The sequence below is a fragment of the Nerophis lumbriciformis genome, linkage group LG34 (genome assembly GCF_033978685.3).
Source record: "Nerophis lumbriciformis linkage group LG34, RoL_Nlum_v2.1, whole genome shotgun sequence".
In the NCBI taxonomy this organism is placed as follows: Eukaryota; Metazoa; Chordata; class Actinopteri; order Syngnathiformes; family Syngnathidae; genus Nerophis; species Nerophis lumbriciformis.
Window position 1 is genome coordinate 13312501 of NC_084581.2, and position 23268 is coordinate 13335768.

The following is a 23268-nucleotide window of genomic DNA, read 5'->3' on the forward strand; positions in this document are numbered from 1 at the left end:
CTATTTAAAGAAGACCAAAATCATGCTCTTTAGCAATCGCAAAAGTGAAATACCCATCAGGATTGTTATTGATGATATACCAATAGAATATGTTCAACAAAATTCATTCTTAGGAGTGGTAATAGATGAAAATATATCATGGAAGCCTCATATAAGTTACCTAAGGACAAAAGTTGCTAAATGTGTTGGAATGATGAGGAGATCGTGTCATTTATTGAACACCAATGCTCTGCTTTTATTGTATCATTCATTTATTATGTCATATCCAAACTATTGTGTTGAAGTCTGGGGAAATTGTTATAAATCCCATCTACAGCCTTTAGTCACTCTGCAGAAAAAGGCCATTAGGATTGTGTCCAATGTTCACTACTTACATCATTCAAATCCACTATTCATGGAGTTAAAGCAACTTAAACTGCACGATGTGATCAATTTTAAAACTGCTCAAATTATGTTTAGGGCATCCCAAAACTCTCTACCATCCAATATACAAAACCTATTCCAGGATAGAGATGCTCACCATAGTTACAGTCTAAGAGGAAACAACAAATTATATTTTCCTAAATTTAGAACAACTTTAAAATCAATGTGCATTTCAGTGCGTGCAGTCAGTCTGTGGAACAACTTAGGGGACGAGTTAAAAACCTGTTCTAACATGATTACATTTAAAAGACTGTTTAAAAAAGAAGTACTGAAGAAGTACGAGGAGGAAAGAGAGTGATGCCCTCAGCACAGAGCGATGAGAGAGAGGTGTATGGTCAGAGAGTGTTTGGGCCTGTGTGTGTGTGTGTGTGTATGTGTGTGTGTGTGTGTGTGTGTGTGTGTGTGTGTTTTGTCTCGTCTTGTCTAGTCTCATAGTAACAGTGGTACTATTGTATTGTTAGTGTACAGGAGCTTTTCTTGTTTTTGTTTGTATAGTATTGTTCTTGTATTATATTGTTTGTTAAATGTGGAATGAGTGAGAGGGGTTGGGATATTATAAGCATCTGCTTCATCCAACCCCTTTTCAAGCCTTGCATAAATGTCCCTGCCAAAATGTTTAAAAAAAAAAGTGTGTTGTTGTACTGTGCAGGTTTGAAATAAATAATTCAATCAATCAAACACTTCACCTTTTAAGGCATAATTTTTCAAAATGGAGGAGGCTAATTTCAATAATTTAAAATCGCATAAAGGGAAGAAGATAAAGAGCTATTCAGTAGGATTTAAGGTCGAAGCTATTGAATATGCTAAAAAGAACAGTAAAAATGTTTTATTAACATAGCTGCGTGTGTCAAATATGAGTCATTAAATGACTCCCGCCTCATGGTGGTAGAGGGCGCAATAGTAATCCCAGGGATCATTCTTGCGACTACTCGGCTGCAGAAGAAGTGACAACAACAGTTTTTTAAACTGGACTTTCAATCAAAGCAGGAGGTAATAATTAAAGGAAGATCTCCATCGAGACAGAGAGACTTAAAACTGAAGCAAGATAAGGAAGACTTCTATAAACAAGTTATCGATGCTTTTGTTCAGACGGAGCGGCGCATGGACTTCATTTATAAGTAAAGGTAAGACCATAATAACGTTTTTTTTATTAAATGTGCTTTTCATGATGGTATCCTTACATCACACTCAAATTTATAAGCACAGGCCTAAATTTACCGCATGCCTTTGGTAAGCGCCGGAGTGAGAAGAGGTTTGAAATTAATTACCGCTCCGGCGCTAATTCAAGGAAATACGGTGGTCCGAAAAATACGGTAAGTACTTTTAATTCCCTACTACTACTCTACTGCTGCAGTATTATTACAGTACATGTCATGACCAGGTAGTGGCGGTTCTAGCTTTATTTACATCGTGTGCGAGACTCCCTTGAGCTCAAAAGTAAAGTCAAAGAGATGTATTGGTGGAAAAAAGCTTGTCAATAGTCATTCAAAGCAAAACAGGCCGTTTTGTTGAGGGAGTGAGAGGGAGAGGAGGATGGTAAGGCAACACTGACATCAAGTTTTTAACAACATTCAACTGTGTTATTTGCAAAATGCGTACTTTTTTGAATAATACACTATATTTTCATTCTAACTCATGAGAAAGCTTCATTACACTTATAATTTACAGTAAGGAAACAAAAGCAATTTTCACTAGTAAGATTGTGTGTTATTTTCGACTCAGTGTGTTAACAGTAGTTTCTCAAAGTGGAAAGAAAATATTCCACTAATACTAAGGAAAGCCAACAGAGGCAGTTTTTCTAAGGGTTAATGATCCTAAAGCATGAAAGGCGTGTGGAAGAAACGTAGTGGCTGTCTAAATGAGGGCGAGCGTAGGAGGAGAGAAGGTGTTTTATTTATCACTGGCTTCTGTGTGCAGGCACGTAATGACGTTAGCATAAAAATAAAAATGCGTACGTGTGACTCACAGCAGACATTTCTCCCACTTTGGGAAATGATGAAGAAGACCCTACTTCTGCCTAAAGCATGTATACTATTCCAATACTATTCTCTTGCTGGAAGAAAGATTTGCAAACATCATAAATGATGCAAATGGTTTTATTAAGAATGGAATGTTTGAATGTGTTTGTTAGCGCTGGAGGACTCACATCAACAGACGACTGTTTGTTTGCACTTAAACTCCACGGCGCTGTCCTTAAAATTAGTACTTCATATTTCTTTGTTTTTGTCGCTGCATTGATTTGCACTTGTCGGCGCCACCTACCTTGATGTCACGCTGACGTGCGTGCTCCATGTCTTGCAGGGCGCAGCACTGGGCCTCCTGCAGACGCTGCTGGCGCCGCTGGTGCTCGGTCTGCAGCTCGTCCAGCTGCGTACGCAGGTGTTCCCTCTCCTGGCTGAACTGGTGCTGCAGCTGCTGCAGCGATGACTGCGACTGTGACAGCTGCATTTCCAGACTTTGTTTCAGTAAGGAGATCTGGTGGGGAGGAAAGGTAAGTATCAACATCTTGACGTAGCTCAACCAATCGAAGGGGGGAAACAATAAAGAAACTACCGTATTTTCCAGACTATAAGTTGCAACGGTATTAAAGACGCACACTTAAAAGTTTTGGAAGAAAAAACTGTTTTCATATAAGCCGCAGATATGTATAGGTATGTTGTGAAAAATGAGATATTTAAATGTGAATGCTTATTTACATACCCTAATTGTCTCCCAATGGTGCCTTTGACACAGCAGTAAAACGGCTAATCAAACAAAACAGAAAAGTAATTTATGTCTTTATTCATCCTTTATGAGATTTATGATTTTTCTCCTTCTTTAATGAGATCGTTTAATAGCAAAGAAAAATCCACAGATAAGCCGCACCTTTGTATAGGACGCAGGGTTCAAAGCTCGGGAAAAAAGTAACGGCTTATATCCCGGAAAATACGGTACTTTTAGATTTTATGCATTTTTTTTTTTAAGTTGTCTGTTGAGTACCCTCATTCAAATACTTATAAAAAATAGTATAAAATTATATATCATTATATATTTTTAATGTTAATTTCTTATTATTTTGTAGCCTTTTGACAAATTCTGATTAAAAAAGTATATACTTAAATACAACTACATAATAAAAACAACAATGAATATTTTTCTAATAACTACAATAAATAAAGTCTGAATTTGTGTACCCAGAAAAGCTTTACCGAAATAAGTTTTATTATTAGGGATGGTAATCTTACAACAACTCATGATTTGATTATTTTGGTAAAGCTTCGATTTAGAATCGATTCTCCATTGAACCCAATTCTCACAATATATGTTTTAGTATACAAATGATAATAAATACTTTATTGAAAATAGGTTACGGGTTACAAAAGCTCCTCTTGGCTGCTCACGTATGATGTATACACGCAGCAAGTAAGTGCAGATATATGGCCTAAAAAAGGGGGATTCATAAAAAATGTAAATAAAAACTATTTAAAAGACATATTTTTATTTTTTTTAAATCTATTTTTGAAAATTATGGATCAATTAAAAATAATTAAGAATCATGATTCGGATATAGGTACAATTTTATGAGCACACTTATGATTTAATATAATTTATTATCTCAATTAGTTTCTGTTACGCCTCCCCTAGGGAAGAGAATATATTTTGCGTCCCCCCAATCTCTACCGTCACTATAAATAGAATCATTTGTCTATAAAATCGTTATAACTATAACTCTGCATAACATTGTAAGCTTATTGACATTAAGGAAACAAAACACCTTTCCTCGTCTCCCACCGTGGTCCCAGTGAAGCCAAGTGCTACATACATATTCTGGTACGGCAAAAAAAGCAAGTTCCCCAAGGATCATACGCGCCCCCCCTGGCATTGCACCACACTCCCCATGGGGGGCCCGCTCAACTATTTGAGAAGAACTGGTCTAGTCTAACAAATGTGTTATATTGTTTTTTTAAGATATGTGAAATCATATGCTTTTATTTTAGTAGAATTCCAATTCATTTTAAACTGAACATTTTTTGGTCCATTTTTAACACTTCCTTCAGTACAAAATGTGGCTTCTTGCCAAAAAACGTTAACTAAAGCTGGGGTATATAAGTTATATTTTTTAACTAGAAAAAAACATCATATTAGCATCATACAGTATATCATAACAGTGCTGTCTGTGCCTTATATATAAGTATTTTAGTATATAAAACCTCGGAAGACAAAATCACTTGTTTCCTGACGGTCATTCCCTCAGATCTAACCACAGGATTTAGAGCACAGGTGTCAAACTCATTTTAGATCGGGGGCCACATGGAGAAAAATCTACTCCCAAGTGGGCCGGACTGGTAAAATCACGGCACGATAACTTAAAAATAAAGACAATTTCAGATTGTTTTCTTTGTTTAAAAATAGAACAAGCACATTCTGAAAATGTACAAATCATAATGTTGTTGTTGTTGTTTTTACACTTACATGTTGCGGTTAATAGTATCTTTATTTGTAGTTATTTATACTTTCTGAATAAATTATGTGATAATGTTCATCAGTCAACTCATTGGTTTTAATTTTCAATCTGTGAAGATAAAAAAATAATACCAAAATCAAATTACAGGATGTTATTTATGTATTTTTCAAATTTTCCTCGACTCGTGCACTAACATCATGTGGTTTATTTTTTATTTTTTTTACATATGTAGCATAATCTACAAGGAATTGCTATTGGGACATCTAGTGGGCAAATTTTTTTACTTAGCAAACTCATCCCGTGGGCCGGATAAAACCTGTTTGCAGGCCTGATCTGGACCGCGGGCCGTACGTTTGACACTCCTGATTCAGAGAAAGGAGGGTTGAGCAGAGCCCACGAAGGAGCATCCTCATTGGCTGATGCGATATATGGTGAAGCGCATGCACGGTGCAAAGTTGTTTGCAGTAAAGCATGGCTGTTGAACGCCCACCTGGAAAGATTGCAAGAAAGAGCCAGAACTCGAATAAACACTGGTCCGCGTATTCAAGATGGAGGGCATTGTGGGCTAGTCTTGGACAGGTAATCTAATGTTCCATTTTTCTATATTTTTTGCGTGGCGATGTCTGTTATCGATAGTCTGCAACAAAATACGAACGAGGGGATCCTTCGATGCAACTTCAGACTGTCAACAACTTATGCGTGTGCACGTACAGCATTGTGCGCAATTTTGTGCACTTCCAGAGAGGAGGAGACAGGGAGGGACTATCAGCGAGGTGTGCAGAGTGGGGGTGGGATTTACAGTTTGAATTCTGCCTGGTGACACAAGATTCAAGTACCCCAGCTTTAAGTACGTTCTTGAGCTCTTTATATGCACTGAATGTTTCTTTCCTGCAATGCTACGTAAAAACAACAGGGGGAGCACGCTACCCGTTGCGTTAGGTTATAAAAAAGAAAGTTAGCCAGCATTGTTTCAGCTCTTTAAGTCAGAGTACAAGCCAGGGCCTCGCATTTCTAATTCATCAGCACTTAAAAAGCCACTAAGAATAAACCATAAAAGCTGGATTGCATCACACACAAAAAATGACTGTCAGGGGATCCAAAAAAAGAGCAGCTCACTCGCTTGTGTCCCAAATTTGGAGAATGTGCCGTGACTAAGACGTGAGTCACACAGTGTCGAACGGCGGGCTGGCCTTAGCCACACTAGCGTATTCGCTAAGCTAACTACATTATTTGGACAAATTAATTGGTAATTGGTGAAGCAAAATATGTACGTTGTTATAAAAAACAGGTTTTAAAGGCATCTTTCACCAAATGAGCAATTTGACGTTCACTAAATAATAAAAGGGCTTCACTGATGGCATATGAATCACACGTGTCGGGGGTGTTGGAGTTGGCGTGACGGCGGTGTGCGGCAGTGCAGAGTCGACAACATGTCCATTTGTCTGCATGAGCTGCAAGGACAGCCGAGGCACGCTTCATTGATAATAGCAGGAGGTCATTAGTGGATATAGAGGCGCCACGCGCGACGGCTCGAGCGCCGGTGTGCGTCCGTCTGGCAGAGATAGAAGGAGGCTGTTGCTCTTCTCGTTTTTCACATCCTTCCATATCGATTTTTTCCCCAGCTCGGTGTGATTAAAGCGCTCCATTGGCATGCACGTTCCAATCCTTTAAACAATGCCCACCGCTAATACCTCATTGTCGCCTCTTATTTTCGTTTACAAAACCAGTCCAGAATGCTGCGGCTCGAATGTTGACTTGAACAAAGAAAACGACTGAAGTCAGGGCTAAAGTGCGTACCTGTTCTAGCAGGTCGTCCACTTTCCTCTGCCAGCTCTCGCGGGCGTTGCTCATCTCCTGCTCTTTGCTCTGGGCCAGCTGGCTCAAAGCCGAGGCCTTGTCCTCCACGTGGTCCTCTCTCAGCTCCTCACGTAGTTTCTTACATTCTTGCCTGCAGTAAGTGCACTTAAGTTAGATTTCAGTGCTTGCTTTTCACCTTTTCCTTTAAAAACAGGATTGTTTTGACCACGTAAAGGCTTTAAATGGATTACCGTAAATGCTCCAATTAATGCCTCTAATCAGTTTACTCTTCTACAGTTGAAGAGTTTGCGTGCTACAAACGCAAATAACCACCGGGCTCTCTAATCAATTAAACATCGGCATCAACCACTGCGGCTGTAGGCAACCGCCTTCTTCTAAATTAACTCCAAAAAACCCAGCATCTTTATCTATCCCTGCATGCCCTTTAAAATGTCGCTAATCAACTGTTTGTGTGACCAATTGGTCAACTCATTAGCGCTTTAAATGCTGACTAAGCAGTTTGGTACTGCTATTACAACATTGGTTATGTTCCTACTGTGGTGTTGCAATATTGTTCATAAATGTGGTCAAAGATATGTTTCCCTTTTCATTTTCTCATGCACTCCAAAACATTATCCAAGTGACAAAATGAACATGTTATTTATATTCCGGTCTACGGGTGCACTTCAGAGGGTGCTGGCTCTCAGAAGGATAAAACAGGAATACAAATGTGGTTATTTTCTCTTGTCTTATGAGGTTTTGGCCAGAAAAGCTGTTTTAAACTCCTCATTGGTAATCCATTGTGTGATATGCAAAACAGTAGCACTTGATCGATTATAGTTTTGTGTGTGTACGTGTCTGTGTGTGTGTGTGTGTGTGTGTGTGTGTGTGTGTGTGTGTGTGTGTGTGTGTGTGTGTGTGTGTGTGTGTGTGTGTGTGTGTGTGTGATGGAGGGGGTTGTCATTTCCTGCCTCACAGAATGACAAAAAGTGTTTTTTTTCTGCAAAACTTCACTTAACAGTTGTCATTTCAACTCCCACACGGCAGCCATTACATTAGTTCCCCGCACTTCAGCACACATACGCACACACGCACGCACACAAAAATACATTGCAGGCACGTCTGGCTGGTACTGTTCCTGAGTGGTGAATAATGACTATGCCTTTCCTCTCAGCAGGCATGAGGTAAAGTAAAAGGCACACCTTAGAGTCTCAGTCCATTTGAGCTCCAGCTCCAGAGCCATTTTGTCCATCTTATGCTTCTCCTCCTCTTTGGTGGTGATCACTTTGGCTTCATGTTGACGCTTCTGGATCTCCAGCTCTCCCTGACACACACACACACACACACACACACACACACACACACACACACACACACACACACACACACACACACACACACACACACACACACCCACACACACAGATGATGCAATGTTAAATGTGTGTGCCACCTGATTAAGCTCACCTGCAGTGCCGTGAGCAGGTTGCTGGTTTCCCTCAGCCGACCCCTGGTGGCGTCCAGCTCTTCCAGCAGCTTGTCCTGCGCCTCCTTCAGAGTGGACATCTGTCCCTCCGCTGTGCCCATGTCCTTCTCGCCCTGCTGTATCTGTTCCTGTAGCCGACACACCTGGAGGGGAGAGCAACAGAACAGAACAGAAGAAGAGTGGAGTTAAATCCCACCCTCCGTTACTTCAATAGGAAGATGTAAGAGTACGCTTTGTGTCATGAGACGTTCCTTTCAATAGATATCTAGATAACCCATGTTTTGGTTTGCTTTGGACATGATTGATACTCTATATGGGGTGCCACAGGGTGCAATATTAGGATCCCTTCTGCTCATCATGTATATTAATGAATTGGGACAAAATGTGTCTGACGCGAACATACATTTTTTTACACTGATGACACAATAATTTACTGTTTTGGTTTGAACCCTGCTAAAGCTGTAGAATCTCTGCAAAAAGCTGTTGATATGGCCCAGCACACATTCCTGCAGCTAAAACTGGTCCACAATGCTGAAAAGACAAAACAAATGTTTTCAAACACTAAGAAGGTTCCTCAAACTATCCCCTTAGTGTCCACTCTTGAGTGAAATGTCAAAGAGGTGGTTCACACATATAAATACCTCGGTATTTTGCTGGATGACTCCCTGACTTTCAAGCCCCATATTGACAATGTTGTGAAAAAAAGTAAACTCAAATTGGGCTTTATCTTTCGGAAAAAAAAAAGTTTTTCTTTTGACGCAAAAAAAGCGCCTGTTGTACATGAATGCCGCCATCATACTTACCAACCCTCCCGAATTTCCCGGGAGACTCCCGAATTTCAGCGCCTCTCCCGGAAACCTCCCGGGACAAATATTCTCCCGAAAATCTCCCGATTTCCAGCCGCAGCTGGAGGTCACGCCCCCTCCAGCTCCATGCGGATTGAGTGACGTGTCGACAGCCTGTTTTCACGTCCGCTTTCCCACGATATAAACAGCGTGCCTGCCCAATCACGTTATAATATCTACAGCTTTAGAAAGTGCACAACTGCGCACACAACAAGGAGACGAAGCAGAAGAACGAGGAAGATACAGCCATGGCGACGCCGACGATGAGTAAGATGAAGAAATTAGCTTGTAAGTTCCAAAACGAATGGAAACAAGAATTTCAGTTTATCCAGGACAGTTCGAAGGGGAAGGGGTATGCTGCCGGTAAATTTTGTAGAACAGACTTCTCCATTGAACACGGTGGCCGAACGGATATATTCACTCATGAACGGTCAGCGAAGCACAAGGTGGCGGCAGCGCAGCACAGCCCAGTATTATGGGCCACCTCGCTAAATGGAGACCCGAGGGTGTAACTTATGCCGAGACAAAGATGGCTATGCTGATAGCTGGAAGCAACATCCCGTTCTAATTTGCAGATGTCTTCAACAAATCCGTGAAGGATATGTTCCCGGATTCAGGGATCGCTCGCCAGTACGCAAATGGCAGAACAAAGGCTACTCAAATAGTAAAAGGTAAGTGTTTTTTTTTTAGTAAGCAGCAAGCTGTGCTTCTGGCTGCAAAACATTGCACATTCAAGTACAACAATGAGTAGATGAGTGTTATGTGTGTATATGTGTAAATAAATGAACACTGAAATTCAAGTATTTATTTTATATATATATATATATATATATATATATATATATATATATATATATATACATATTTATATATATATAAATAATAAAATACATATATATATATATATATATGTATATATATATAGCTAGAATTTACTGAAAGTCAAGTATTTCTTATATATATATATATATATATATATATATATATATATATATGAAATACTTAACTTTTGGTGAATTCTAGCTGTAAATATACTCCTCCCCTCTTAACCACGCCCCCAACTAATCAAATGAAAAAAATTAAAAAAGTTTAAAGCATTCCTTGACATGACACCAGCAGTCACACAGTCTGAAGGTCCCACCTCCTGGTTGGCCGCGTTAAGTCTGGAGGTCATCTCGTCTCTCATCTGCTCCAGCTGCTGCTTGAGGAGACTCTTCTGCTCTTCCAGCACGTGCCGCTCGTGTTCAAACTGCTGCTCCAGTTCCTGTGCATAGTCGACACACAACCACACGCTTTAAATCAAACACATGACAGTTTTTTAAATGATGTTCTCTTCACACAGCTGTTACTTTGGATCTTCTTTGCTCCATCATTTAAAATAAATCATAGCGACTGTGCACACGCGTACATGCACGTGCAGGCTGGACGGGCTTGGGAGAGAAGGCGACATCATGGCGACTATATCAGGGTGGTGGCAGCGTGACGCCTCGGCTGCGGCCAAATTGCCTAGAACCCCTCAGTTTGTAGCCACTCGGGGCTCATTAGGCTGCTACCACAGCACGCTTTGATACCTCGCCATGATTTTATTCATAACAACTTTTTAATGGACTTTTTAAACTATTTGAGCAAAAGAGCCCTCGATCTGATAAATACTTCCCTTTCAAGGTTTATTGTGTCATGGTAGACTATGATGGAAGTTTTGTGCAAATATTAAAAAACGAGGACATACGCTAACAGTCATGTTTCTGTTAAACTGACAAAACTGGATCGTGTGCATGTCACCACAAAGACTGCACGATGATGTTATGTAGGACAACGGCAGCTTAAAAGCAGCAGCTTTTTGTATAGCACGTACAGTATATACAGTATTAGGAGAGTAATGCATGTTCACACCGCAAAGTAGCAGTCAAATATTTATGCTGCCAGCAGACATGTGTGCACACACACACACACACACACACACACACACACACACACACACACACACACACACACACACACACACACACACACACACACACACACACACACACACACACACACACACACACACTAGTGACTAGGTTTTATTTACTTTCCACCTGCGGTTTGGTGTGACACTTTTTTTTGGTGTAACTCATGAACATGAGTCTTTTGTTGACATGATCAGCTCATCGCGTACTGTATGGATGACCTAAGGGATTAAAACTGCTCATCTCTCAAATTTAATCTAGAGTTTCTAGATCTACAGCAAATGAATGAAGAGGTTACACGCAATAGCGATTTCACAGCCTGTGGGAAGATGATGGAATGACCAGTCTCAGAGGATGTTCATTCAGTTGTAGAAAAAAAAGCAGACAACAGACATGACACAAAACTATAGTCACTTCAACTGGCAACTTCCTGGCTTTAAAAACAGACTTAAAGAAATTAAGAACATCAATTCAGAATCACTCAATTATAAGGAAATGTGTAATAATAAAAAACAGACAAAAAAAACCCCTATAATACACCACTGGTAGTTGTCCCAGTAGTTGCACCACCTCTGTCTTTTATAACACCTTACAGTCTCTGAGGCATGGACTTAACGAGTGACAAACAGTCCTCTTCATCAATCTTGCTCTAACTTTCCCTGATTGCTGTTGTCAGATCAGCTTTACAGGTTTGAGTCTTGTCACACACCATGTTTTCAATTTCCACCACACATTTTCAATTGGTTTGAGATCTAGACTATTTACAGGCCATGGCATTGACATTATGTATCTTTCTTTAAGGAAAGGTTTACAGTTTTTGCTTCATGGCAAGACAAATTATCATCTTGAAAAATGATGTCATCATTCCCAAGCATCCTTTCGATTGACGGAATAAAAAAGGGTCCAGAATGTTAATGTAAACGTGTGTTTTTAATGAAGATGTGATGACAGCCATCTCCCCAGTGCCATTACCTGACATGCAGCCTACTATATCATCATGACTGTTTTATAGTGTATAATAATTTGCATGTTTTCTTCTGGCAGTCATCTTCATAAATCTCACTGGAACGGCACCAAACAAAAGTTCCAGCATCATCACCGAGCCCAATGCAGATTCGCGATTTATCACTGAACCTGACTCTCATCCAGTGATCCATAGTCCACGATTGCTTTTTCCGCAACCCGTTGGAACCTTGTTTTTTTGTTTAGCTGTTAATGACGGCTCTCGTTTAGCTTTTCTGTATTTAAATCCCATTTCTTTTAGCCGGGTTCTTACAGTTTGGTCGCAGACGATGACTTCAGTTTCCAACCATTTCTTCTTCATTTGTTTTGCTGTGCATTTTCTGTTTTCAAGACAGATTGCTTTAAGTTTTCTGTCTTGACGCTTTGATGTTTTCCTTGGTCTAAAATATGCTTGCCTTTTACAACCTTCCCAAGTTGTTTGTACTTGGTCCAGATTTTAGACACAGCTGACTGTGAACAATCAACATCTTCTGCAACATTGTGTGATAAACTACTTTCTTGAAGAAATATTATAATCCTCTCCTTTGTTTCAATTGACATCTCTCGTGTTGGAGCCATGATTCATGTCAATCCACCTGGTGCAACAGCTTTCCAAGGTGTGAACATACCTTTTTAGTTGCAGACTAATGAACAGATTTAATCTGATGCAGGTGTTAGCTTTGGAAACGAACATTTAGAGTGTGATTCCATCATGTTGTCTCAGAATTGAGTGATTCCATAATTTTTTTCAGGCTGCCTGAAAGACTGTTATTTACTACCACAAATTGAGGTGGCGACTTGTCCAGGGTGTACCCCGCCTTCCGCCCCAATGCAGCTGAGAGAGGCTCCAGCGACCCCGAACGGGACAAGCGGTAGAAAATGGATGGATGGATGTACAAATGTGTATACTAAATGGCAATAGAGGAACTTAACATTTCAAATATCCAGGGAAAGTTCTGGAAATCAGTCTGGATATCACTATATATGAGAGTGATTGGTGCATTTGGTGTAAGATTAGGTGTAACATTTTACTGTCAAAATGGTACATTCTTACATATGTATTTTAATGTGCTTTAGTGCACATGTCAGGGGTTTCGTACTCACAGCCAGTAGGCGATTCTTGTCCTTCTCAGCGTTACTGAGCAAGCTCTCCAGCGTCACTCGGTGCTTCTTGGTCACGTCGTCTAGAATCCGGGTCTGGTTCTCTTTTAGCTGGCTGCTGTCGTCCTCGTAGCGAGTGCGCAGGCTGACCATGTCTTTCTCGTGGGATGCCTTCTCCTCTCGGAGTGTCTGGCAAACACAAGCAGAGATGAATAAACACACACACACACACACACACACACACTGAGCCTGGGCTGACATTCACACCATATGCTGCATCAGTCAGCCATATTGACAGTGGTTACTAATGAGCTGCCAAGGAATCACACACACTCCCCAAAGCTGCAACGGCTGACAAGATTTTACTCACTATTTTGTTATTTATTTCTGATTCAGTGATGTAAAACAACAACAGAGATGAAAGTTGGGATATATTTACGTTAAAAACACCAAGAGAATTGCAGGTATCGATAACAAATGTCAAAATCCCCATTTAGAAAACGCTGTAATATGCATGCCACGCCAGAAGTTGGCGATGTCACTTAGTAAAGAAACATTGTTTCAAGCTCTAAATGGCATTGTTGCATGTAAACAAATACCGTAATTGGCTCATTGTTTAATTAGTATTCAACAGTTTTCTTTATCTATTCCCTGTGCATTACACATTTAAGCTCCTAACTCTGCGTGGGCCAAGCAAATTTAATTCAAAAAGTATCATATTTGACTACCCAGCAAAAGTAGTATTATGTGCCAAATACCACTTAATCCTTCTGCAACCAGCTTTTAGGTTGGCATAGGTGTGAGCTGACTTATTCTGGGATGTTGCACATCACCCGCCATGTCCCTTTGGCGCCCCCCAGAGGATGATGTCCCACAAATGTCAGCACTGAGGGGGCTCACAAATTAAACAGGAAGTGAACACACTTGACATTTATCATGTGCGCCCCTCAGGCTACTCCATTCCTTTAATCATGTGACCTTTTCAAAAGGGTTCCAGGTTGGCAAATACACTTACCGACATTCAATCATGGCTGCCTCACAGAAGGGGAGAGACTGGTTGGTATGGACTGTTAGTACATTACTTTTGGGGCAGGTGTGCCAATGCCCCACCAGATACAAATAATAGCACTCACAAATGAATACATTCAAAAAACACAGTTATTGACAATTGTGTGTAATAATATTGATTTTGGATGCGTTATCTTTGAGAGTATTTCTCAAATAGTGGCATCAGGGTGTGCGGTGAGATGACGGTAGGGACTTTCGGTATTAGTGTGTTTATTTGTAAATAAATACATATTATTGAGGGGCATGACAGAATAGAATTGAGAAACACTACCTGAGAGTATGACTATGTCTTACTGACTTTCTGTCGAGCCTCCCTGTCCTTTTTCATACTGTATATGGGCAAGCAGAGCCTTCTGTCCCAAGTTGCCAGCTCGTATCACACAAATACGTGACGTGACTGGAATAAAATTGAGGAAAGCTGTTGATCTGCATTCATATGTCTGCTAGCAAACCTAATTTCCTTGTAGCAGATAGCCTCCAGCACCCCCCACAACCCTGAAAGGGACAAGCAGTCGAAAATGGATGGATGGGCATTAAAGATTTAGGGGAATAATATGCCTCAAAAGGCTAATTATGATGTCACATGATACATCAGGACCTCACAAGAGCTGTTCAAAAGAGTTTTTAACTTCTTTTCACACTTGTATGAGTTAGGAATGTTCAAATGTCATCTAAATTATTTATTATATATTATTTATATCCACATGATTTCTTATGAGAAATATTGTTTACAACTGCGACATGTACGTCACATTGCATTATAATGATGATGTATTTGTGTAGTTTTTTGCTACAAACACGGTGAAAGATGCACCTTCTCGAGGGACATCAGCTGCTGCTTGTGTCTGTCGTCCAGGGCGTGGCTCTGGCTCTGCAGCGCCTCCCGCTCCTCCTCCGTCCTTAGCACCTTGTCCCTGAGCCGGCTGCGCTCGTTGTCCAAGTCACGGATGGCCGCCTCCTGGGTCATCTGGGTGGCCTGCAGGCTGCTGATTTGACCTATGACACCACAGAGAGCACAGGAGGAAAGATGACGTCATAACGAACACAAAGCAATCGCGCATCCACGTCTTACTGGCTTTGAGGAGGATTTCGGTGGCCTGCTGCTGAACGCGATCCCTAGCCGCCTCTAGCTCACACTCGGCCTCCTTCTGACGAATCTCCACTATCTCTGAGTTCTGGGTCACCTCGTCCAGATGCTTACTTAACTCCTGAGGAGGACACAAATCCCGGAAAGAGTGTCACAGCAGTGAAGCGATGTCATTGATGGATGCTATGTTTGCTATAAGACACCATCAAATTTGTATTAACTGTTTAAGGAGTTTTGTTTTTCTTTCTTAAAGCTTTTTAGGTCCAAAGTTAACATTAACAGATGCTTCCTTCTAGAGCAGGGGTCACAATACTACGTCCGCGGGCCAGCGTCCACAATCCGGCCCGCGAGACATCACAAGTAAAAAAGAAAAAAAAAGTTTTAAATCTACCCTGTTCAGTGGCTCAGATGTCCATATCTGCTGTACAGATTAACTTTACAAAACAGAAGTGAGGGATACTTCTCTTGTTGCCTTATTTGTTATTGACTTCATTAAATGTTTGGATATGTACGTTTTTGGCACAGCCAGACCGGAACAGGGGGGATAGAAAGAAGAAAAAAGAAGACAAAGGGAGAACTTGTGGGTACGAGAAAGGGGGACCAGAAAAAAAGAAAACCAAAAGCAAAAGAAATATATAATATATTTATACACACATGTATTTTCGGTACAGTAAGAAAACAACAAAATATACATTTTTTGGCTATTTATTTACCAAATGTGTAAACAATGGCTTTATCCTTTTAACATTTGGAACACTATAATAATTCTGCCCACGTTAATCAACATTAAACTGCCTCAAGTTGTTGCTCAGATTAAATAGAATGACAAAACTTTTCTTCTACATATAAAAAGTGCAACATTAAACAGTTTCAAGACAACTCATCATGCTTAATTTATTACAGCATTTGGGAAGCCTGTAGTTGATTTTTATTATGTAAATGTTATATTTTTATCAACATGTGATAGCAGGGACCCTGCCATTCAAAACTAGGCTGCTAATGATGAATGTAACTATAGCTGAAAAAATAGTACAATAGCAACAGGAGAGACTACACACACACACACACACACACATACACAATCAAGTGTGCACACACACACACACACACACACACACACACACACACACACACACACACACACACACACACACACACACGCCGCAAAATGAGCTAACGTTACGCTAAAAGCTAATTAGCCTTCACCTCAAGCCAGGACTGCGAGCGAGCTGAGCTGCAGTTTAAGTTTCTAGAAGGTCAATGGGCTCATAGTGATGTTACTAGTAGTTGACTGGGAGGTGTTTATTTTAATTTGGGGAGCGTTAGCTGCCTGATGCTTACCTGCTAAACACCTATCTGCTCGACGCTGAAGCACTGACTACATGCGCTCTAGTTTTTCTGACAACAAAATGTTAATTAAACTTGCTTCTCTTATGCTCATTTTTGCTGGCAGCTCTCTGGAGACGATCAGAGCACCCAGGAAGAAGAAGACCTGACTATGTTTTAGTGTTTGATGTCTCTTCTTCGGTTTGTGCTGGTACAGTTAATTACGCCTCCAGAGATTTTAGCAGTAATTTGTGGAGGACTGATGAGAGAAGATGTTGTGAAAGGTGCACGGTGACACTGTGACAAGAAGTTCCAAAAAATGACAGTAAAGTGAAAAGATGGGAGCATGATGGGGTTCATTGTGATCTAGGATGGGATTAAGAGTTGTTTTCAAAGAGCCGTGGCTGGCATTTGGAGATTGTTGTCTTATTAGCACAGAAGAAGCACAATACAACAGCCTGCTTGAGTTGAGCCTTGATTTGTGAGGATTGTGGGTAGTGTAGTGCTGTACAAGACACACTGCATCCGTGTTAAGTATGAGTGAAAGCGCACTCGCCTTGACTGCGCCCTCGGAGGTGGAGAGCGACGCCTGCAGCTTGTGCGACCTCTCACGGTTCTCGCGGGCCTCCTCGCTCACGCGCGCCAGCTCGGTCCTCAGCTTGCCTAGTGTCTTCTGCAGCGCCGCCTCCTGTGTCTGAAACTCTCGCCGCAGCTCAGCCTCAGTGCGCTTCCACGCCAGCAGGTTGTCGGCGGTCAGCTGCTGCGTTCGCTTCATGGCCTCCAGCTCGCGCTCGTAAAATGACTGAGCCTGGAACACGCGGGAAAAAAATACCTGAAGCAGCACGGTGCAAGTAAATTATTACCTCCACCAAGGCGTTTGTATCCACGTGGACAGGGTTCAGATAATGAGTTTGAGTTTATTTCGAACATGCATACAATTACAACATGATACATCACAATTTTCGGTCTCTCTTTTTAACATGTTCAAAAAGGAGTAGGAGTTTATTTAATCATACCTCTTTTCCTTTTCATAGCAATTGCTAACACTTTTTTTCAATTCCTGTTCTCAATTTATTCACAATATACTCCGTAAGTAATCACATTAAAAATAAAAAAAATAAATAGTAAGTAAGTTGTATTTCATATGGTGAGATAAATATGATTATCAATAAATCCAGAATGTTTATCATGGTTCTTCTTCTTTGTATTTTCTAAATATTTTAAGTTTGAACAGTTTCTTGAATTGGATCATATTAGTACATCCATCCATCCATCTATTTTCTACCGCTTATTCCCTTCGGGGTCGCGGGGGGCGCTGGAGCCTATCTCAGCTACAATCGGGCGGAAGGCGGGGTACACCCTGGACAAGTCGCCACCTCATCGCAGGGCCAACACAGATAGACAGACAACATTCACACTCACATTCACACACTAGGGCCAATTTAGTGTTGCCAATCAACCTATCCCCAGGTGCATGTCTTTGGAGGTGGGAGGAAGCCGGAGTACCCGGAGGGAACCATTGTTTGATTTATTTGCTTAAGCCATTCCAAAATTGAATTCCACTTGCTGATATACTAAAGGTCTTAAGTGTTGTACGTGCATACAAAAGTTTTAAATTAAATTTTTCTCTGAGGTTACATTTCTTCTGACAATGATGTAGAAAAGTTGACTGAAAAAAACAATCATGTAATTTAAAAAGATGACATAAAACTACTACTACCCATACTAAAATAAATAAACACTACTAATACCACTACTATATATTGAATTTACATTGATCATGGGAAAAATATACAATATAATATAATAAATAATAATATGCTATCAAATATATTAAACCAACTTTAATTCAGATCTAGTCCAGATTACAATTTCGCAGGCAATGTTAATGCATTCAGACACATTGTACAATGTCTGTCAAATATCATCAGATTAAGCTGTAATTTGGTGTTTTTATGTATTATTTACTTTTGTCAATAATTTGTTTGCTTGGACAAGAAAATTAATTCCAAGAATGTTTTCAAAAAAATGTTTCCTTTTCCAGATTATTATTAGAACTCAGATTTTTTTTTAAATCACCTTCTTTAAAATATTAATAATCTAGTAGCAGTTAACTCAACGAGTTCACAAGGAGGTAATAGTAAAGCCTTGGCTGAGGTTGTCTTACATGTGTTGCAGAACCAGATCCTTTTCAATACCTTGCTGAGTTTGGCCTCATACTCGTCCACAAGCCGCTTCTTGTCCTGTTTAAGTTCCCCCACACGCTCCGTCAGAGAATCCACCTGAAACACGTGATAAAACAAACTAATCAGTGGCGCTGTCCCACTTCCCTCTACTTCCCCTCCTGCAGTGTCCTGACTCTACCCGCTCCTTCTCCAGGGAGGCTTTTTACCTCAGCTTTGTGGAGCTGACCCAGTTTCTCTTGGTCTTTGCTGTAGTCTGCGTTCTGGCTCTGGTGATTGCGGAGGAGTTCCTGGATCTCCTGCCTATGCTGGGCCTTCAGCTCTTCCAGCGCTGCCTTCTTCTCCTGCTCAAACTGGGACTGGGCCGTGCTGAAAGTGCGCAGCTTCTCCTCGAAGGAGCGCCGCATCTCCTCCACCTCCCGCGACATGGACACCACACGCTGCGTGTGCTGAGGGCCAGACGGGCAGCAACCATCAGTGAATTTTAACAAGCCTGGTGGTGACCATCTGGCTATGGAGTAATCTCAAAAAGAGATAAAAATTTATAGGTCCTATAATTCTGACAGAGATTTTCAGGAAGAATATGGCTTCTGCGCCAAAGAATGTTTGTTTTTCTTGAGGGTTTCACTCTGTGCCATTAAAACCATGCTAGCATGTTAGAATCACAAGCAGCAGTCTGTAGACTTTGTCTACGGACCAGAAGGTGGCAGTCTCAATATGGACCCCAAATCAATGAGTATGGCGGTTGGGGGATTGCTGGGGAGTTCTTAAAAACACTGAGGTGTTCTCAAGCTGATTATTTCTGTTGTTGTTTGAGCTCAGATGCAACTCCATAATCTAAAATGCTTAACTGTATTTGTGGCAGGCCGCCACAAATACAGTTTGGAAATATAACATTTGGAAAATATATATCAGAATCAGATTTATTGGCCAAATATGTTTAAAGCACAATGACTTTGACTTGGTAGACTGCTCTCTTTGTTCAATGTAAGAAACAAAGAAAAACGCAACAATTACGAGAGAACACAGAACCGTGGTGGCTTTTGTTTTAAAGATTTAGCGATAGAGGAAGGTAAAACTTCCTCTTTCAGGTGATATATTGCTGCCATCTTCCACAAAACATTGACATGGCTTTGTTTTGAAATTAGAGTTTGAGGATTGAGCAACAGACTCCCGTAGCTAGTCAGCACAAAATGCAGAGAGCAGCAGACCTTGCTTACAGGGGTACAAAGTTATGATTTCATTTCCAGTGTCTGGAGACTATATGAGAAATGCAGTTGCTGTTTTGTTTCAGTTTTGTTCAGTTAAAATCTCATTTGCCTGTGTCACATTGTAGTAATAAAATAAGCAGCAATAATAAAAAAATACAACAAAATGATATAATATAACAAAAAATATATATGTTCATACTAATAACTAAGTAATAACACAGATTTATCTCTGAAAACACAAATAATTATTTTAGCTTTTTAAAAAAAATACATGTGTCATAGCCAATTATGCAAATTAAATGACGATGTAATTTAGGCACCACCCCCACCTGATCTGTGGGAAACAGTGTTCTCTGTTTTTAGACTTAGACTTAGACTTAGACTTAGACTTCCTTTTTATTGTCATTCAAATTTGAACTTTACAGTACAGATAAGAACAAACATTTCATTTCATCAGCTCATGGTAGTGCAGGATAGAAAAGCAATAAGGTGCATATATATATAAATAAATAAATAGGTTACTGTACAGATAAATATATTGCACTTTTTCACATGCGTCCACGTTTATGGATGTATGTTATATTGTCTTTTTTATTCCAGTGAGTTAATCCATTTTGGGGGGAGTTGAGGGGATTTTTATGATGCGTTCAAGAGTCTTACGGCCTGAGGGAAGAAGCTGTTACAGAACCTGGAGGTTCTGCTTCGGAGGCTGCGGAACCTCTTTCTAGAGTCCAGCAGTGAAAACAGTCCTTGGTGGGGGTGGGAGGAGTCTTTGCAGATTTTCTGAGCCCTGGTCAGGCAGCGGCTTTTTGCGATCTCCTGCATAGGAGGAAGAGGAGTCCTGATGATCTTTTCCGCCGTCCTCACCACTCTCTGGAGAGACTTCCAGTCTGAGGCATTGCAGGCTCCAGTCCAGACAGAGATGCTGTTGGTCAGTAGGCTCTCTATAGTGCCTCTGTAAAATGTGGTGAGAATGGGGGGAGGGAGCTGTGCTCTTTTCATCCGACGCAAAAAGTGCATGCGCTGCTGAGCTCTTTTTGTGTGTAGGGACCAGGTTATATTGTCAGTTATCTGCACCCCCAGGAACTTGGTGCTGCTTACTATCTCCACCGCTGTGTCGTCGATGAAGAGTGGAGCGTGGCTGTACTGGTGCTTCCTGAAGTTAACGATGATCTCCTTGGTCTTGTCGACATTCAGGACCAGGTTGTTGGTTCTGCACCAGTCAACCAGATGTTTCACCTCTTCCCTGTAGTCCATGTCGTTGTTGTCACGGATGAGGCCCACTACTGTCGTGTCGTCCGCATACTTCACAATGTGGTTAGTAGTGGACCTGGCGTCATGGGTCATCAACGTGAACAGCAGCGGACTCAGGACGCAGCCCTGGGGGGAGCCGGTGCTCAGGGAGATGGCACTGGAGGTGTTGTTGCCCACTCTCACAGATTAAAGTCTGTCTGTGAGGAGGTCAAGCAGCCAGTTGCATAGGGGGGTACTGAATCCAAGGGGGGCCAGTTTGCTCATCAAGTGCTGCGGGATAATGGTGTTGAATGCTGAGCTGAAGTCCAGAAACAACATCCGCACGTGTGTGTCCTTTCCTTCCAGATGTTCTAAGCTCAGGTGGAGTGCAGAGGAGATGGCGTCCTCTGTGGAGCGGTTAGGGCGATAAGCAAACTGGTATGGGTCGAATGTGGGGGGAAGTCTGGAGACAATATATTCCTTTAGCAGCCTCTCGAAGCACTTCATTATGATGGGGGTGAGTGCAACCGGGCGATAATCATTGAGGGAGGAGATTGTGGGTTTTTTAGGCACTGGAATGATTGTGGCCATCTTAAAACATGATGGTACCACAGCCTGGGTCAGCGTGATGTTGAAGATGTCAGTGAGAACCCCAGCCAGCTGGTCTGCACATCCCTTAAGCACCTTGCCTGGAATGTCATCAGGTCCCGGTGCTTTCCGGGGATTCACACTCCTCAGGGTTTTCCGGACATCCGTTATATCCAGGTTGAGCGGCTGCTCACCAGGGCGAGGGATGGATTTTCTCGCCGGAGTGGTGTTAAGTGCCTCAAACCTCGCGCAAAGTAGTTGTTAAGGTCATTTAGGAAGCTGATACTGTTGTCACAGGGACGGGGGGCAGCTTTATAGTCTGTGATGACCTGTATGCCCTGCCACATTCGTCTAGTGTTTGTGGGGTTCTCGAAGTAGTCCTGCACTTTCTGACTGCGAGCACGCTTTGCAACCTTAATGGCACGGTTCAGGTTAGCTCTGGCTGTTTTTAATGCTACCATGTCGCCAGACTTAAAAGCCTTGTTCCGAGCCTTCAGCATTGCACGTACCTCACTGTTAATCCAGGGTTTCTCGTTGGCCCGTGTGGGGATGTTCTTGATCACACTGACATCCTCCATGCACTTCTGAATGTATGCGGACACAGACTCTGCATACCAGAGGTGGGACCAAGTCATTGCTTTGCAAGTCACAAGTAAGTCTCAAGTCTTTGCCCTCAAGTCTCGAGTCAAGTCCCGAGTCAAGACAGGCAAGTCCGAGTCAAGTCCAAAGTCAAGACTGGAAAGTCTCAAGTCAAGTCCCAAGTCCTGCATTTTGAGTTTCAAGTCCTTTCAAGTCGTTTTAACCACAGACTAATGTATTTACACAGATTGTGTATGCTTTTAAAACGCTGTATTTATTTATTAAAACAAGTGCATTTGAAATTGCAGGGAAAAAGATAGTGGTGACATTGCACTTCATAATAGCACTATTAACCAGTCATTTTAAACATGTAATTAATTCCTTTACAGAATAAACACATTTGAAAAAACAAGTGCAACTGTACTTATTTGCCCAAAAGTGTTAACATTGTATTTCCATGGCATATTGCATTGTAACTAGTTCCACAGCAGTTTCTGTCCTGTTCTTACCTTATCTCATTGATCTCATCTCATACTGTATGTGTGTTGATGTGTGCGTACACATGAAAAACATAACAAATATATGAACATAACAATGAACAGAGTTGTACTTTTTAGATGTCAGTGCCCTATGCAATATGTGCACATATTCTTAATATAGTATACATTTTAACTGACCTTTATTTGACTATGTTTGTCTTTTTGTAGGTGGCTAAAATACGCGGTGCTGCTGACCGCCGTCTAACGTTACGTTACTGTGTGTGATACATTGACTAACGTAATGTTACTGTGTGTGATACATTGACTAACGTTACGTTACTGTGTGTGATACATTGACTAACGTAACGTTATGTGTAGGTACCTCATGCAACCCTGCTTAAAAAAAATCACTTGACAAAAAGTATGAATAAGGTAGTGAACTGCAGTGGACGCAACAGATTGCC

At 41.2% G+C, this 23268-nt stretch overlaps 1 protein-coding gene across 2 annotated transcripts in view; it reads right to left on the reverse strand.

The window, feature by feature from the left end:
• Positions 1–23268, reverse strand: part of fam184ab (family with sequence similarity 184 member Ab) — a 137127-nt gene that overhangs the window by 45591 nt on the left and 68268 nt on the right. For both annotated transcript variants that reach the window (XM_061929697.2, XM_061929698.2), the window contains exons 4-14: positions 18924–19163; positions 18730–18813; positions 17088–17339; positions 15191–15326; positions 14933–15114; positions 13054–13239; positions 10137–10259; positions 8132–8293; positions 7867–7988; positions 6665–6815; positions 2686–2898 (exon numbers count right to left, since the gene is read on the reverse strand). In XM_061929697.2, coding sequence (XP_061785681.1) covers positions 2686–2898; positions 6665–6815; positions 7867–7988; positions 8132–8293; positions 10137–10259; positions 13054–13239; positions 14933–15114; positions 15191–15326; positions 17088–17339; positions 18730–18813; positions 18924–19163 — 1851 coding nt within the window. The remainder of the gene's footprint in view (positions 1–2685; positions 2899–6664; positions 6816–7866; positions 7989–8131; positions 8294–10136; positions 10260–13053; positions 13240–14932; positions 15115–15190; positions 15327–17087; positions 17340–18729; positions 18814–18923; positions 19164–23268) is intronic.